The sequence below is a fragment of the Mustela erminea genome, chromosome 19, assembly GCF_009829155.1.
Source record: "Mustela erminea isolate mMusErm1 chromosome 19, mMusErm1.Pri, whole genome shotgun sequence".
Lineage (NCBI taxonomy): Eukaryota > Metazoa > Chordata > Mammalia > Carnivora > Mustelidae > Mustela > Mustela erminea.
In genome coordinates, this window is record NC_045632.1 from 51,274,759 (window position 1) to 51,292,817 (window position 18,059).

At 45.1% G+C, this 18,059-nt stretch overlaps 1 protein-coding gene and 1 long non-coding RNA gene across 2 annotated transcripts in view; one reads left to right on the forward strand and one right to left on the reverse strand.

Annotated features, from left to right (window-relative positions):
• The window catches only part of VAT1L (vesicle amine transport 1 like), a 136,962-nt gene extending 125,590 nt beyond the window's left edge, over positions 1 to 11,372 (forward strand). The window contains exons 8-9 of the mRNA XM_032326529.1: positions 6,619 to 6,702; positions 8,771 to 11,372. Of these exons, the coding sequence (XP_032182420.1) occupies positions 6,619 to 6,702; positions 8,771 to 8,869 (183 nt within the window). The 3' untranslated portion in view covers positions 8,870 to 11,372. The remainder of the gene's footprint in view (positions 1 to 6,618; positions 6,703 to 8,770) is intronic.
• LOC116580301 overlaps positions 258 to 18,059 on the reverse strand; it is an 80,957-nt gene continuing 63,155 nt past the window's right edge. The window contains exon 3 of the long non-coding RNA XR_004281591.1: positions 258 to 695. This is a non-coding gene — a long non-coding RNA (uncharacterized LOC116580301). The remainder of the gene's footprint in view (positions 696 to 18,059) is intronic.

Genomic DNA, 18,059 nt, shown 5'->3' on the forward strand with positions numbered 1-18,059 from the left:
GAAAAAAAATGGCCTACCCAGTTAGAAGGCAACTGGAGGTGGAAAGACAGTCTAGATTTGTATGGTCCGTGTGGCCGCTGCATCCTTGCAAACTCTTTGGGAAATAGCACCGTTGGCCCCAGCCACGCTTGCCCGCATCTTGCCCCACATCCGGGTTTGCTCTTTGCCGCCCCCTGGTCTCTTCTCAGTCTCTCTTTTCCCATTCCGCCCCTTCTGCTTGGAACGGTCCCTCCTCTTTTTTGTCTTAGTTACTCCCTACTCATCCTTTAACATCCCAGCTCAATTACCACCTCAGGGACACTCTCCCTGACCTTCCTTACCAGATCAAATCCCCTATTCACACTCTCGTAACAGCATCTTAAAATTATCGAGCGGCAATCTTACATTTATTCGAGTCATTCTCTGACTGTCTGTGTCCCCCACAAGACCATACACTTCATGAGGGCAGGGGATCTTGTAGGTGTTCACTCAACATTGTCTTCCCAGCCTTCCAGAAACCCTGCCTCTCCTCTCTTGTTGGTTCCACTGCAGACAGAAATAAGCATGACCGAAACTACTGCTCCAAGCAAACATGGTCTGACCCCATTCACTTTCCCGTAGATCGTGCTCGAATGCCATCTTGAATGCCAGCGGACTTTGTTGGAGCAGGAACCAATGGTACAGGATCAATTCGGATGGGTTGCGATCCACAGGGGCTAAATAAACAGATCAAGAACACATTTTTTTAAATGTGAGATTCTTTTCACTACGATTAACCTATTTAATAAGCAAAACCGTGAGGACGTCGGGACAGAGAGAGCATATCTGTTTCATCCGTTATACACAGCTCCTGAACGGGGCTTTGGCATTGTTTGAGTGAGTGACTGCATGACGGATGAAGAGCCGTTTTTGTTGAACGTATGAAGAAGGTGAGGAGCAGAGATGAAGCAGCTGCCGGAATGACCCGATGAGTCAGAGCGGAGCCTGGTGGTGATCTCACTGCCCGCTCCCACCATCCACTTCGGATGGCACCAAGGTAGCCTCCCAAGGACAGGAAGTATCAGAAAACACTCAGGCAGCCTCTGTGCTCAGGATCCTGGCATCGTGAGATGTTTTAATGATGTGACTCAAATTTCCTCCCACTGTCTGGATGGGACACTAACAGGATCCCTAGCCCTGGGAAATCCAGCTGCCAACACCAAATCTGGCCCGCAGCACAGCTGGCAGTTGTATCTCAGACTGGATGCGCGGGACCATGGCCCTGATGACAAACAGACTCCACTAGGCCACCCAGACAGCACTGAGCAGGCCACCAAGAGGCAGCTGCCTGGGCCAGGGGCTCTGGGATGAGGGCCAGATGAAAGAGAAACCTCTTGTGTGGCTCTTGTGAGAGGCTCTCACTCTCTCCACATACCCACGTGCTCATTCATTCATTCATTCATTCTAGAGGCTGTCATATGATAGTCCCATGCACTGGGGTCCCTGAGGTTGGTGCCGCTGTCCAACCATCTGGAGCTGCGCTCTCCAGTATGGCCGACGTGAGCCTCGGGCAGCCGCTGGGCACTTGAAGAGTGGCTCATCTGAATTGAAACATGTTGTAAGTGTCAAGTATCCCCTGGATCCAAACACATTGTACAAAAGGGGAAAAAAGCGGTGCCTGGGTGGTTCAGTGGGTTAAGCCTCTGCCTTCAGCTCAGGTCATGATCTCAGGGTCCTGGGATCGAGCCTCACATCGGACTCTCTGCTCATCGGGGAGCCTGCTTCCCCCACCCCCTCTGCCTGCCTCTCTGCCTACTTGTGATCTCTCTCTCTCTGTCAAATAAATAAATAAAATATTTAAAAAATTTTTAAAACAAAAAGGAGGAAAAAGGGATATAAAAATCTCATTAAGACTTTATTATATTGAGTGTATATTGAAGTGATACTATTTTGGATTGATTTAGTAAAAGAAAATATATTATTAAAATTAACTTAACCAGTTTCTTTTTACATTTGTTAACGGGAGTAACTAGAGAAATTTTAGAACCTCTGTAGCTCACTTCCTATTTCTACTGCATGACGCTGGTCTAGAGAGTTGTACTGTAGAGAAGAGGGGCTAAGTTCCAAACTGGGGTAAGGGTGACATTACTAGCTGGCCCAAGGTGGCAAGGGAGCCCAAAGGAGACTTGACCTGAACTGCGAGGGGCGGGGTTGGGGGACGCAGAGCAGCTTCCAACGGTTCGCATCTAAACCAGCCACAGGACAAATGTGAGCAAGCTCCAGGACCAGTGCACTCCAGGAAGGAGCCCAATTTATAGAAAGGGACACAACTGAGAAGCCCAGGGAGCTTCAGGTAAGTCTCCAGTGGCCAGAGAGGAGGAGGTATACGAGAAAGCAGTGAAACCAGAAAGAGCGACCGACGTTAGCTCCGGAAGATCAAGTCCAGTGCTGTCCAGCAGAAGTCCAATGAGAGCCACGCACGAATTTTTCAGTTTTGTTGTAATCACATTCAGAAAAGTAAGAGTAAAATTATGATAAAAAGTAATGGCCTCACAGTTTTGCTTTTCACTTTAGTGATATGTTTTACTTAACCCAGAATATTTCTCATGCTATCCTTGCAATATGTAATGCATGTCAACAATTCTGAACAAGACAGTGCATAGTCTGTCTTATTAGGTCTTTGAAGTTGGCCAGCTGGTTTACACTGAAGTCTGTGGTGGCCCCCGTTCAAGGGTCCAGTGGCCCCCGTGACTCATGGCTCCTGCATTAGGCTGTGCAGGTGTACTAGGCTTTTCTCGAGTGTAACGGGAAAAGGTTTTAAGCAGAAGTGTATCTTAGAAAAATGCCAGCCCCAAGAGAGAACAAGCAGCTTTCTGGAGGTTGTCACCATCACCAGCTTTTGGGCACTGTCACCTACAGAGATGGCTCAGTTTATAAACTGGTAATTTGGGAGCAAGGTCTCTTTTTGCAGACTCTACCTTGCGATGGGATTATCTGAGGGCAGCTTTGGAGAGCAGAGGCAGAGCCCTTTACCAGTTTTTTTTTTTTTTTAAGATTTTATTTATTTATTTGACAGAGAGAGATCACAAGTAGGCAGAGAGGTAGGCAGAGAGAGAGAGGAGGAAGCAGGCTCCCTGCCGAGCAGAGACCCCGCCAATGTGGGACTCAATCCCAGGACCCTGAAATCGTGACCAGAGCCAATGGCAGAGGCTTTAACCTACTGAGCCACCCAGGCGCCCCCGTCCCAGGTTTTGTCCAGAGTCCTGAAAAGGGGGAACTGCTCTCTCAGCAACCAAACGGTTCCAAGTGGTTCTACCCACCTTTCAGATGGTGACCGGGGGCAGATTCCTTCGATTTTCACCTTTGGGTTTCTCTTCTGTGAACCCGAGGTGTGCAGATAAAAAGCAACCTATGTACCTCATACATTAAGCAAAGCTTCATACTGTGCCTGGTAAAGAATTGCTCAAAAGATTGTAATTCTTTCCTCCAAGCTGTCATCAAAAGGACTCTTTCACACGCTAAGAGCAGCGTAAGAGGATGTCAACGCAGACAGCATGGCTGGGGATCGGACCACTTCAGTCACCTCTTAGGAAGACTCCTAACCCTTTCTCTATCCCCCACAGAAGAAATTTCAAGGAACCAGTTCATTACGCAGGGCCCCCTAGGTAGCACAGCTGGTTAAGTGTCTGACTCTTGGTATCGGCTCAGGTCATGATCTCAGGGTCCTAGGACTGAGCCCCAAGTCCGCTCCACTCCCAGTGCGGGGTCTGCCTGAGAGTCTCTCTCTCCCGGGCTCCCTCTGCCCCTCCCACTTGGGCGCTCGCGCTCTCTCTCTCTCTCAAATAAATAAACGAAACCTTAAAAAAAAGAAGAAAGAAAGAAAGAAAGAAAGAAAGAAAGAAAGAAAGAAAGAAAGAAAGAAAGAAAGAAAGAAAGGAATGTCCCCAAAATATGCAGATTAGAGCCAGCCCTTCAGGGGGCTTTTTTTCCTACCATCACAAAAAGCTTTAACTGGTAGGAAAACAGCTTTTCAGTTTCCATGGGCTCTGTCTTATTGGAAAAGCAGCACAAAAATTGTTCTGAATCTCCAAGGGGTTACCAGGTGCTTAATGACTTGCCAGGGTAATCCACAACTGAATTCTGGAAGTCATTATGTGAGACATTACCTACCACCTTCCTCTGCCTTTGAGAATCAGATGAAACACAGTCTGGGTGAACTGGGAAAAGCATCGGTTTTGAAGTCTGACAAACCTGAGTTTAAGCCACGATTCTGGCACTGATAGCCATATCATCTTTGGACGAATTGTTTATATCTTTGAGCCTCAAGGTACTTACCTGTAAAATGGGTGTAATATAGATCTTGCAAGGTAAGAATTATGTAGGGAAAATAAGAAGGCTACTTATCTACTGCAGCACAACAAATTACCCCCAAAACGTAGAGGCTTAAAACAACACTTCTGATCACACTTTATGTGGGTGAGGAATCTGGGCATGGTTTAGCTAGTTCCTTCAGCTTAGGATCTCCCAAGGCTTCAAACAAGGTGTCAGCTAGGGATACAGTCTCATTTCCAGGCATAACTGGGGAAGGATCTGTTTCTGAGCTCTCCCATTGGTTGCTGGCAGGATCTAGTTCCTCTGGGCTTTTGGACTGAGCGTATTGGTTCCTCACTGGCTTGGGTGGGAGGTCTCCCTCAGTTTCTTGCCATGCGGTCCTCTCTGTAGGGCAGCTCCAACACGGCAGTTTGTGTCATCGGAGGAAGAAGGCAAGAAGAGTCAGAGAGAGAGACTACCAGACAGAAATCCGTCTTTTATAACCTAGTCTTAGAGGTGACATCCCATCGCTTTTGCTATATTCTGCTGGTCAGAAGCAAGTTAGGAGTCCAGCCCACATTCAAGGGAAGCAGATTATTACATGGCTGTTAAGTGTCAGGAGGAAAGGACGGTTGAGAGCCATGATATCGAAACATTCTCAGTAAATAGTTGTTATGACCAGACATGACAGCATTTTGAAAAGCAGTGTTCATCATGGAAATAAAAGAAATATATTGGCGTATGTATTAGGGTCAGGAAGTTTAACAGTCTATTAAAGACTAACAGTCTATAAAAGAAGCTGATGCTAACCAATGCTAGGTTTTCCAAAGACTATACATTTAAAGATGCATTTAACTTATATTAAATACTGATTTGAATTTCATAATCAAATAGCAATGTTTGGAGTTAAAAGGCACTAATTTCCCCTACCTAATGTTTTATCATATATCCAAATCCCTTTCTAGATATTTTAGGATGTCCATGGTATTATGGGGATGTAAATAAAAACATGCATCTCGGTTTTCTCAGCTAGCAATATTATGAAGGCTTTTAATCCTGCTGTATGTTCTTCAATAATTAGGAGCTTAATAGCGACATAATATTTCTATTCCATTGACAAATGTAAGAGCCGTGGTTTACTTAACCATTCCCTTATTCTTTGATATACAAGTTGCTTCAGCGTTTTGCCATTAAAAGCAAAGCTGTGATTGAATATCGTTCGTGTGGCAAGTCCCCCCAACCCCACAATTTGGATTATGTCTTTAGGATAAGTCCCAGAAAAGCAATTAGAGTATGCACATTTTAATGGCTCTGTCAAGTTTTTATCCAAATGAGAAGAGAGCTTTGGTTTTTTGAAGCAAACACTACTCCATCAGCCCCAGACTGAATGCCTCCAAGACAGATATCCTAGCTTACTTAGAACAAAACAAAAACAAACAAACAAAAACCATGGTGTCTAGCCTACAAGAACATTTGATGAATATTTTGTGGACTGAATGAGTGAACAAAAATGTTTAAAAATCTGAGACTTTAGGAAAAATATTTAGGGTAGGTCTCTTGTAACTTTTTTTTTTTTAATTAAGAGATGTATTTCCATTTAGATGTCACTAAGAGATGTGGAGGACCTATTCATGCCAAGTGTTGGGTAGTAGTACCCTCTCCTTGTCTCATTTTATCCTCCAAGCAGCCCCGACAGCTCATTCTCTGCACAGCCACAGAATGAAATGCTCAAGTGCAAATCTGATGAAGGCACACGCCTGCCTTTTTTAGAGGGACTTGATCTGACAAGCCCCTATCATCTAAAGGAAAACTAGGGCTTCTTCTCTGGGGAGAATACTATTCTGGAGAAATCTCTACTTCAGTGGAAACAAAATTTCCAGCCAATAACCAGGAATAACCAAAGGGAACTTTCCTGAGTATCGGTTAGCCTAGGCAATGGGCCATTTTGGTTAAACTATGAATCAGAGTTATGTACCATTTTGGTAAGCAGGGCACAACTGACTGAAAAAAAATAATTTTACCGGTCAAAATTTACTCTGGCTGATGTGCCCTGTGTCTCTTAGAACTTCGCGGTACTCTCCTCCCCATCCACCCCATCCCACCCCACCCCACCCCAACTTTTTTTTTTTAAGAAAATTTCGTCTTACTGCAGGAACTATCACTTTCATTCCTTAGACCCAGAAGACCAAGTTGCTTGCACAAGCTCCTATTTGTCCCCACTGTTCCAAACCATCGCTGGCTTAGCGGCTAACCTTGAACCACAGCGCCCCCACGTGGGCAGCGAATGGTTTGGCTTTTCCACCTGGGCGATTTCTCCCCCAACCATCACTTCTCTTTTTCTCCTCTCAGGTGAAGGAAGCCATGCAACGGATCCACGACCGGGGGAACATTGGCAAATTAATTCTCGATGTAGAGAAGACCCCGACTCCACTGGTGAGTCAAAAGCAGACGCTCCGCTCAGTTCAACACAAAAGGGCCTATTGGGTGCTGGCACAGGTCAGGTAGGGGGAAATGCAAGCAGTTCTGGCTTGCGGCAGACCAGCGTAATCAGATGATTGTGCAAATGAGCGATGAGTCCCAGAACTGGGACACAGGCTAACACAGAAAGGAAGATGCTCCAGTGAGAGCGTTTCAAGAGCAATCTGAGGACAGTCAGGAAAGGACAGGACGGATCTGTGTCTACTGCAAGTGCTGTCTCTTGGCTGCCATAAGTGGGAGGGATTCCTGGTAAATCGAATACATTCACATTCACATATTCAACAGAAGGACGCCACCTGCCTCTGAGATGCCTCCTGATGATTGCACTGATTTCGCTTCCTTTCGTCAGGATGACACCCTCACATCCAGGGATCCCACCAGGAGTGAAGCACATCATGCTCCCACCCTAGCCCTCTTGCAAGGGCCACTTGTAAGCGGCGGGCAATGTAGTGTGGTGGTCAACACACCGAGTGCCATCGGACCACGTGGCTTTGAAACCTGGTTCTGATCTCCTGTGTGAGACCCTGGGCGATTATTCCGCCGTTCCGTCTTCAGTATTGGCATTAAGTGGAGATCAATCAGTTCTCACAAGTCAGGTGGAGTGATACAAATAAGGCATTGGCTGGTTCATACTAAGTTCTAGGGAAGGTTTAACAAAGAAAATACTTAAGAAGGGTTTTTTAATTTGTTTGCTTTCTCACCTGTTTAGTTTTAAACCTGCATGAGGCATTTGTAAAAGAGAAAGAACTACAATCTTTACATGTTTTACTGTGTGTGTGTGTGTGTGTGTGTTTCCTTTTTGTTTTGTTTTAAGTGTTTCCTTGGGTTTTGTAACCTTAATGTAGTTCAGGATGATAGTCATTTCACTCAATGAAGGATGACTTCAGGAGAGGGCATTTTACAAAATGCAAGTGACTGATAACAATAGGTACTTTGTTTATTAAGTGCTTCCTAAGTCCCAGGACTCGGCCAGCAAATGTTTGAAGGCAGATGAGGGGTTGAAACCAGGGAGAAAAGGGCTGGGCCTCAGGTTTTCTGTACACCTACGTTCTTAAAACACATTGACCAGATCTATTTTACCCTACCAGTAGAGGAGATCTAGAGCCATCCTGGAGAGTTTGTTGCTTTTAAGCAGGACAGTTGGCAGCAGCTTCCTGCCTGTCTCCATAACACATGAGGTCCTCTTGGGCCCTCAAGCTCTATGAAGATTTCTTTGACCATGGGGGTCTGTGAGCAGAGCAGGAGTTGAAAAGCCCAACTCTGAGTGTAAGAGCTCAGGGCCTGCCTTGGCATATGTGGTGGTCCTTGTCCTGCAATCTCAGGAGGGCTCTTATGAGGCTTTGGCTAGAACCAAAGTACACATCTTCACAGAAAAGACATTCCAATGGTGGGGATGTAGACAACAAAGTAGGTACACATGGCTGTTAGTTGTTCTGGCTCTTAGGAAGTAACAGCATCGGGATTTGAACCCCGGCCAGTCTGAGCTGTGGATGCTATGAGTGTCCCCATTTCCCCAGCACCTGACCCTTCTGAGAGCCTCCAGCCACAGGAACCTGTTTGGACAGTATGTACACAACTGGCCAGAGATGTTGGGGAGATAACCCACCGTGGCCATTCCCTGGCTTCTTACCCCTCATGTGGAATAACTGTGAGATGTGTCCCTCACTGACTCCCAGTGGTCCCCAGCACGACTGAGCCCCAGCTGCCCACAGTAGGAGCCTACTTACTAACACGCCCTGTGCCGACTTCCCTGCCTTTTCTGCCTCATCTCCTCCCTCCTTACCTGTGCTTTCTGGAATCATCTCCCAAATTCCAAATATTTGCACTCAAATCCTTATCTCAAGAGTCTGCTTCTTAGGACACCCAACATCAGACAGCCAGTACCACACTGCCTTCCTGGGGAAGAAAGCGACCCTAACTCTTAGCCCTCAAAGAAGTCCTTCCCAAGGGGCCTTCCTCAGATGCATGGAGAAGGTAAGAGAGAGCCTGCAGACCCTCTAAAACATCCTCTGTTGACTTGCAGATGGCCAACGACAGCACAGAGACCAGCGAGGCAGGAGAAGAGGAGGAGGACCACGAGGGGGACAGTGAGAACAAGGAGCGGATGCCCTTTATCCAGTAACCCAGGACCCAGGCAGGAGAATGTGAAGGATGGTTTGGAACAAGAGGAGCCGGTCGAGAAAGCTCTTCTGTGCCCCAGTGAACAAATGCTGTAGTCCACTGTGTGTTGTGTTTGTCTGCAGTCAGCTGAGCTAAAAGCTGTTGATCACTGTTGTTTCTGAAATTAAGTGCCAAGCCCATCCCGTGCAGTATTATGTCCCTCCCCCATCTGTGTATTACACTCTCCCCCTCTCCCCTACTTCAAAACCATCCATCTTTGGGTCCTTCTTGACAGTTCTAGAACAGCCTTGCAAATTAATACGAGCCCACAGGCCCAATGCCTACGAGACCAGACATGGGCAAAGACAAGTTTGGATTGAAAGGTGTTATCATAAAAGCACTGTCCAGATCCTAGAATTCTTCAGGCCAATGACACTTTTTGCTGCCAGGCACCCATGATTCTGACAAGGGCACTTGCCAATGTGGCTGGCAGAAGGAGGGTAGGCCAGGAGGTGCTTTTATAAGCATATATGTTTAGGATCTCTCCAAATAGTACTTTCCCTCTCCCCATTTAGGAGTCAACTTCCTTGTATCCATTCAGTCATTTATTGGTCAAAAAGGTTGAACCACTCTCCTCTCAGACGCTGATGCTTGATCCATTCATGGGTTTTTAACCATCAACACAGGAAAGTAGATGCGGATTTTTCAGGACAGAAGATGGGTCAACAAACAGCATGAGTCTGAGTATCGGCCACAGAGACGTCTCCACTGAAACCAGGTCTCATGAGCAAAATCCTCCTCCCTGCCCGCCATATATGTTTTCTGTTGATTTCAAGAAAACTCAACATATGTGGGACTATTTCAGAAGTCATTACTGAGATGGGCCTGCGTTTGCACACTCCCATGGGCGTTACCCATTTCGCTCCTTCAATTCCAGGTAGTTAACAGCTGCCTTGGCCGAGGATCCCCCAAGGAAGACCTCCCTTGTAGACCATATTAGGAAAAAAAAAAAAAAAATCAATGAGTATCTCTTTTCTTGCCAAAGGATGTTCTGACATGTAACAAACTCTAGCGATACAATCCGCTGATGTTCACTATCTGATGCCAAATGTGCAGTTCCTCTCCTCTAAAATATAAAATTATGGTGCAGGCTCTTTGGAAGCCCCTGCTTTTTGGAATTCAGGGACCAAACTACTTGATTATATACCACTGTCTAATTTTCCAGCTCCTAAACTCTTAAGAAACCCCATACCCTGCTGCACCACATGTCTTGAGGTGAACAGTTCCCCTGAAGGATGAGAGAGAGGCTCAATGTCTCCACAAGGGGGTCCTTATTCCCTCCTCTAACTTTGGCTCAAAGGGTGACTCTTTCACTCACAAACCAAGCTGGAGACCCAAGGAGCCCACGTGATCAGCACCCTCCTCCTTCATTTGTCTTCTGGAAGACCTTGGAGGGCTCCTGACTGCCCCATCTCTCCACCAGTGAGCCTTAGGGAAGACCCAACTCTTTCCCCAAATGATGGGAAGGAATGCATTCCAGCAATTACCTTTTTATTTCCAAATTCCTTTTGTAACAAATATCACCTCATTAATCGTGTTCTTTTTTCCTATCCTAAGCTTGTTTTGGTGACTTATTTATGCCAAATATTTATCTGAAGGGAGTTTCTCCTCATTGTGAATGTACGTGTAAAATATGGGGACAAGAAAGGGTGCTGCCATCTGCTGAGCAGAGAGATGAGAGTATCTCACAAGAAGACACTCACATCATCTGTTCATACCCCAGGACTCACCAATATTTCATTTCTGGGCCACTCAGAAAGATAATGTGGAGGTTTATCACCCCCCCCACCCCACATACACACACTTTCACTAAACACTGTGTTATTGGTCATATTTCTCCCCTAACCAAGCTGATAATGAGGTTTTAAGAAGAACCACTACCCAAGTGACATTCTTGGTGAGCTGGACGGAAATGGCATTTTCTAGGGCTGGGGTAACAAAGAGACATTGGCCAAATCAGGGCTGTCCTCTGCGAGGGGAGTGGGAATCCAAAAGGCCTTTGTTCTGTCCAGAGGAGAGGCGTTAAAAAAAAAATCATGCTTCCCCAAATCTGTTTTTCAACCAGCAAAATTAATACAGTCATCACAAATAATGGCAGTTGGCTAAAGAAAACCCTTTTGTCTCTTCAGAATACCAAGTCAGAAGAGTAAACTAGAATTTGACTATCAAGATCCAGTTACGCCATGAGGAACAGGAGAAAGAAAAATGCCAAAATTAGTCATTTAATGCACTCTCGTTTTAAGCACCTTCTTCCTGTCACGTGACTGGTTTTCTGAAGGAAGTATAAAGAAAGTCTCAGTTTGCCTTAAAGGAACTGTGAAGGCTTCTCTGTCATTTAAACTTGATTGGAGTGAACTGAAACATTGTCTAACGTATTTGTGGCTTTAGAGCTTTTGTTACATTGTGCCTACAAAGCAAATTATGTTTACATAAAATATATAAATAAAGTATTCAGCATAGCATAACCTCGCCTGGCATCGGTGACTCCACTTAAATAGTTGTTGGAAAAGCAGCCCCACTATTAAAATGGAAGAAGTGGGTGACTAAACAAGAAAAAATATATATATATATGTGACAGAATTTTCAAATGAAAAACTAAAGACTGTAGAGAAGACAGGAGTCAAGATGAGATGAGCCTTTAAAAGAAACATTCGAACTCACCCAAGCAAGAAAGTATAACCACTAAATAACGTAACTACTAAAGACATCATATAAAAACAACAATAATTATAATGGTGCTTATAAGGTACCTACATATGCTGTTAAGAGAGCTACATAAAATTAAATAATATTTACATTAACTTGCCTACCCTGCCAACAGCCCATTTTATAGGTGACAAGACCAAAGATTAAGGTTTTTGCACTTGGCCAAGATCACACAGCTAGTAAGTGGTGGGGCCAGGATTTCTAGCCAAGCTAGAACTCTTGCTCTTAATCATCCTATCATGCTTCTTGGCTTAAGTAGGGTGAAATATGGTGCATTTTAAGTGACCATCCCTTCTTCCCTAGAAACTCTTCATATATTGTTTCCTCTGATTTCAAGGATATGTTTGTAAACTTGTTTTGCTTTGTAGCAAATAAGATGCATATCAAGAAGCATTTTTTTTTCTAGCCCTCCATCCTAGTGTTCAGTGAGGTACTGATTTTAAAACTCACACATCTCTCTCGCTCAAGAACAAAAACAAAAACAAAAAACCCCCTCATACATCTCAACCATTTTCATTTTCATGATCTAATATCCTCAAGGTAATCAAAGAGATACACAACAGTAAATCCTCAAGGCTAAGATTTCATGAAAGAGAATTCATGATTAGGGAGTCTTTACTGTGTTTCCCATATTCTCAGCAGGAAGCCAAAAAATAGACCCAAGACCCACGCCAATAAAATGCCACAGACACGTAAACCTGAATTTGCAAGGGAGAAATATTACTCACGTTGTCAGTTAAGTTCCTTCAAAGTGCCTGCACAAAGGATTTTCTTACATAATCTGATACAATGTTCACGTACTCTGTATAAATCTCACGGTCTCACTTAGCCAGCGCTGGTACACTGTCCCATTTAAACACAACCCAGCAACTAGAATCTAAACTGAAATCCACACCTTCACTTACAACTCAGAATGGGGAACAGCCATTCTTTTCAGCACTGTGAATGAGGTTTGGGTGGTAATGGAGGTAAGTCTTTCAAAAGCCATCCGAGGCGCAGGGAAACGTTTGTGGAGAAGCAAGGAGGTGAGAGCTTCTGAAGGGCACAGTGAGGAGTGGAGAGGAGAACCGGGGAGCTGAAATCCACACATGAGGATGGAGTGGGACAGGAGAAAGGCACGATGGGGAGCCAGTACCAGGTGTGGAGGTCTCCGAAGGCCAAGCCGATGATCCTGGATTTCTGTGGAAAGGAACAAGGGTGTGAGGTGGTGGTATGGCCAGAAAGTTCGGGCAAGGCGGTGATTACCAAGAGTAAATGTGGGGTTCAGTGCAAACAGGGATAGGAGATAAGCCTCAATATAGCTCCAGTGGGACATCAAGTACCTCGATTCTCTGCTGTCCTGCTTTGGGTCCTCTGGGATCAGACACTGAGTGTCAGAGCAAGGACCTGAGTACCAGCAGCAGCATTGGGAGGTGATTCCAAGAAGCACAGCTCGGGGAAGAAGACTATAGAACAGGAAAGAGAAGAAGCCAGCTCAGGGTGTGTTGATGAGCAAGTTACCACTGTGGGAGAGGTAAACAGGTCCCCGAGTTTTCTCATTTGAAAGATGAGGAAGTTGTCATATTATCCATCAATCCCCGCGCATCATTAGGAGCGGGCTGCTTCTAACAACTGTGTTGATGCCCTGATGCTCCTGACCTTCCCCTTGTGTGACTCACGCACATTACCGTGGTCAGACAATGCCCTTGGATGAACAGCCGCAAGAAGCCACTAGGATGTGGAGGAGCAGCAAGGGGATGTGGACCACATAAGTTCTCACAGCTCCTACTGGAACTCTTCCAGGGAATTGGCTCTGTCTTCGAAAGTCAAAGGGGGACGCTGTTGAAGCTTTCTAGCAACCATAGTCCAGGCTGACTAACTACTTCCCCATTCCAGCTCTCCCATCACACCACCCTTTCTGTTTTTGCTTTTTTTTTTTTTTTAACAATTTTACTGATTTATGAGAGAGCGAGCGAGTGAGAGAGAGCACGAGACAGGGGTAGGGGCAGAGGGAGAAGCAGACTCCCCACTGAGCAGGGAGCCCCATGAGATTCGATGCAGGGCTTGATCCCAGGACCCAAGACCATGATCTGAGGTGAAGTCAGCCACTTAACCCACTGAGCCACTCAGGTGCTTTGTTTCACCTTTTATTTTGTTAATTGGTCTCTTGACTTGAAGAATATGGTTTCTGAACATAGATGGCCAAAATGCCTCCCTTCACCCAACCTTCGCTGTGACGAGTTCCTTCACTGCGGTCTTCCTGCCAAATTTCAGGTCTCATCACTGGGGCCAGAAGATCTGGGACTCTGTGTTAAATGAAGACACATGTTTGTTCAACAGATTTTTAGTAACATTTACGGGGTGTAGGACCCTCTTCCGGGTCCTAGAAATAAGAGACAGACATCTCCTCAAGAAATTCACAGGCTCAGTGGGTTAAAGTCTCTGCCTTCGGCTCAGGTCATGATCCTAGTGTCCTGGGATCGAGCCCCACATCGGGCTCTCTGCTCAGCAGGGGGCCTGCTTCCTCCTCTCTCTGTCTCTGCCTGCCTCTTTGCCTACTTCTGATCTCTGTCAAATAAATAAATAAAAATCTTAAAAAAAAAAAAAAAGAAAGAAATTCACAGTCTAAAAAGAAAGAAAAATAAGTTTACAGTCTAAAACTGTGCTCTCCTGGGGCATCCAGGTGGCTCAGTTGGTTAAGCAGCTGCCTTTGGCTCGGGTCATGATTCCGGGGTCCTGGGATTGAGCCCCACATCAGGCTCCCTGCTCAGCGGAGAGCCTGCTTCTCTCTCTCCCCCTCTCTCTGACGCTCTGCTTACTTGTGCTCTCTCTCTAACTCTCTGTCAAATAAATAAAATATTAAAAAAAAACTGTGCTCTCCAGTAAAGATATGAAGATGAGCCACATACAAAGTTAAGTTTTCTAAGAGTCAAATTAAAAAGGAAAAAAAAAAATTAAATATTTTATTTAACCTAATATGCAGAATGTTATCATTTCAACATATAGTCCATATGATTATTAATGAGACATTTTACACTCCATTTTTCAAACGAAGACTTCAAAGTCAGGTGTGTGTTTTAACACAGCACATCTCAGTTTGCCCGGGACACACCGCAAATGCTCAGTAGTGCTTGTGAGTCGCGGCATTCATTCTGGACAGGCAGGTCTAGGGAACGGGCAGAAATGGACGCCAATATATGCAACATAGCTTCAAAGAGGCAACCTCGGAGGGCAAGTGTGAGCGCACGTACGGAGGGATCAACTCTGTGACATAGGAGGATGTCAAGGGAAGTGTACACAGAGGAAGTGATGCTTGAATGAAGTCCATTAAGAGGCGTGGGTGTTGTTCCTGAGCGTAGTGTACCTGATGCACACAGCATTGTGCCTGGAACGCAGCACCATCAACACTAGCTTCTTTTCCCATTGGTTCATTCAGGGAAGAAGGGTGTGCTTGGGAAATACTCAGTAGCTCCCCCCACCTTTTTTTAAACAATAGGAAATATATAGATCTCAATGTTTCACTTCTAATTTGATTGTGGGAGAAAAAATATGACTGAATGTTTGTGACTCTGCGAAATTCCTATGTTGTAACCCTCCCTCTCTCCTGTGGGATGGTATTAGGAGGTGGGCTTTCAGGAGGTAATCAGGATTAGGTGAGGTCATGAGGGTGGACCCTTATGAATGAGAATACTGCCATTAGGCAGTAATTACTGCCATTACGAGAGTCCAGAGAGAGCTTGCTCCCCCCGCCCCCCTTACGTGTGGATACAAAGATACTGGCAGTCTGCAACCAAAAAAACAGCTTTCCCTAGACCTTGACCATGTTGGCATGCTGATTTTGGACTTCCAGTCTTGAGATGGTAAGAAATACATTTCTGTTGTTCAGAAGCAACACAGTCTATGATCCTTTGTTACAGCAGCCTGGGTTGTCAAAGACAAAAGTGTTTTTGCCTTCCTGCCTTGAGCAGAATGAATACAGCTCCTAATACCAGCCAAGGGAAGATCCTGGGAAATACGTCCCATGAGTTATTCAAATTGGCACCCAAACATCCAGGCAAAGGAGTGACTCAGACGGGAGCAACTGTACCCTCAAACAAGAGTCCATACCCACATGTGCGGTGATTAAGAGCATAAGACTTCGGATCTTGCAAATTGGGGATCAAATCTGGGCAAATTGCTTGGCATTTGAGCTTTCCCCTACTAAAATGGGGATAATCACATTGTCTATGGCCTCAAATTGTGATGAAGATCAAATTTAACTGTGTATGTGTAACCAGACTGAAACCACGACCCACAAGTTCCAGTCTGGAAGCCAGATGGTAAATGCTTTCAAACAAGGTTTTCCATTTACTCAACAAACATTAATCAAATACCTAGCATGTTTTCAACAAGGTATATATTTTTTAAAGATTTTATTGATTTATCTGACAGAGATCACAGGTAGGCACAGAGGCAGGCAGAGAGAGAGGAAGGGAAGCAGGCTCCCCGCTGAGCAGAGAGCTCGATGCAGAGCTCGATCCCAGAACCCTGGGATCATGACCTGAGCCGAAGGCAGAGGCTTTAACCCACTGAGCCACCCAGGCACCCCACAACAAGTTATTTTTAATGTCTTAGGAAAAATAAGAAATACATAGCCTCTGTCATCCAAAAACTTACACTTTAATGATGTGATAACAAATAAATTCTATCTCTTCTGCAAATGGCACTTTATTTGTAAAGCCTGCCTTGGACTTTTATGTGGTAAAGAGTGCTATAATGGGTGAATAATGTCCATCGGGAGCAAGTGAGGAGAGTTGTCCAGGGGAAGTAACTATCTTTCGGTATATACGTGGGGAACCACAGGGCAGGCTCAGAGAATGGTCCATTTAGCTATTGCATGCACCGAGAGTAGAGACAAAAGATGAACAAAACTGCATTATAGAAATCCACAAAGGTCCCTCCGATACTAAAAGCATAGGGATTAATCAAGGGATTACTATAGAATGGTCTCAGGCAAGAGACTACGGAGTGTCTTGCAAAAATAAATTTCACCATTTTATTTGGTCCAGTTTGGGGTCCAGGCAGAACAGATTGGGAGGGGGGACATATTGGTACAACCGCTCTTTGGTTTGTCCCCCAAGGCCAATCCATTGTCTATCTGCTCATGAATTAAAGTACCTACTAACCCAGCATGAGTGGGAAAGAAAGAACACCTCTTTCTTTCAGGACTGATAAGACAAAGAAGGCTGGTGATGCAGGCTTTACCTGAGGACTGGGGGACGTGTGTCCATGGGAGGTACCCAGAAAGTAAATCACCAGTATCAGAGCTGGGCATCAAAACTAACAGAGGCCCCAGATGGCATGCTCACAAACACACTCATGAAGATGGGAAATCGCTTTCAAAAAACCGTCCCAGTTTCGCATTCAGAGATTTCCATAGAATGAATTCAAATCAAGGCAAACCACAAAAACAAAACTAACATTTACTGAAGATTTGCTATTTGCCAAGCATTTTTACACATACCTTCACTGAATCAAAACAATTCCTTGGAAGAAAAAAAAAAGGCAGCAACCCTGCTTTCAGATAAGGATACTACATTGCAGAGAGGTCAAGTGGTCGGCCCATACTTGCTCAGCTGGGGAAGATGGGGGCCAGCACTTCCAACTTAACACCTCCCAGGTAAGACGGCCACTCCCTTCTCCTCTGGACAAAGAACAACTTCCTCTCCACTAGCTCTGGTGGGACTCAAGGTTCTCTCAGGAAGGCTCTGATTCGTCCGCCTTGGGTCACATGTCCATCCTAAACCAGGCCCAGAAGCAGAGAATTGGAGCCAAGGGATAAACGCCCAGATTCCCTTTCCTCTGCTGTCATGATTCTGGGCCATGTTCCACACAGAATCTCAAAGGTCCAACTCCTGCTTCTTGACATCACCTTATAAATAAATGACTTGCACCCAAACCCTTGCCTTAGAATCAATTTTGGGGGAAAAGAGCGTTTTTAATGTACTAACTTACCAAATGCAACAACCTTATAAAGTGATACTATTCCCATTTTACTGAAGACAAAGTAAAGTTCAGAAAAGTTAAGTAAAATGCCCAACACTACGCATAGCAACTGAGTTTCCAGAATTTGGGCCCAGAAATCAAGCTAAGCTCTCTCTAATGCCTCAGTCACTGAAAACACACAATAGCACTTAACAAATTGGAAAAAAATTATTCAAAAGCCAAGCCAGTGTCAATTAAAATGACTTCTGGGGCCAGCCCTTCTCAGTTTTTCGAAAGCCTGCCCAGGGAGCAAGAAGGGATTATTTCTGTTTTCCTCACTCTGGAGAATTCTATCCAAGGCCAGCAGGAGGGGGCCAGCAGCCTAATGAATTAAAAAGCTGTGCTGGGAAGCAGAGAGTCAGACCATCACACACATCACAACGCATTTGATCTCTTCATCCTTTGCAAAAACAAACAATCCTTTGCAAAAACAAGCATAAATA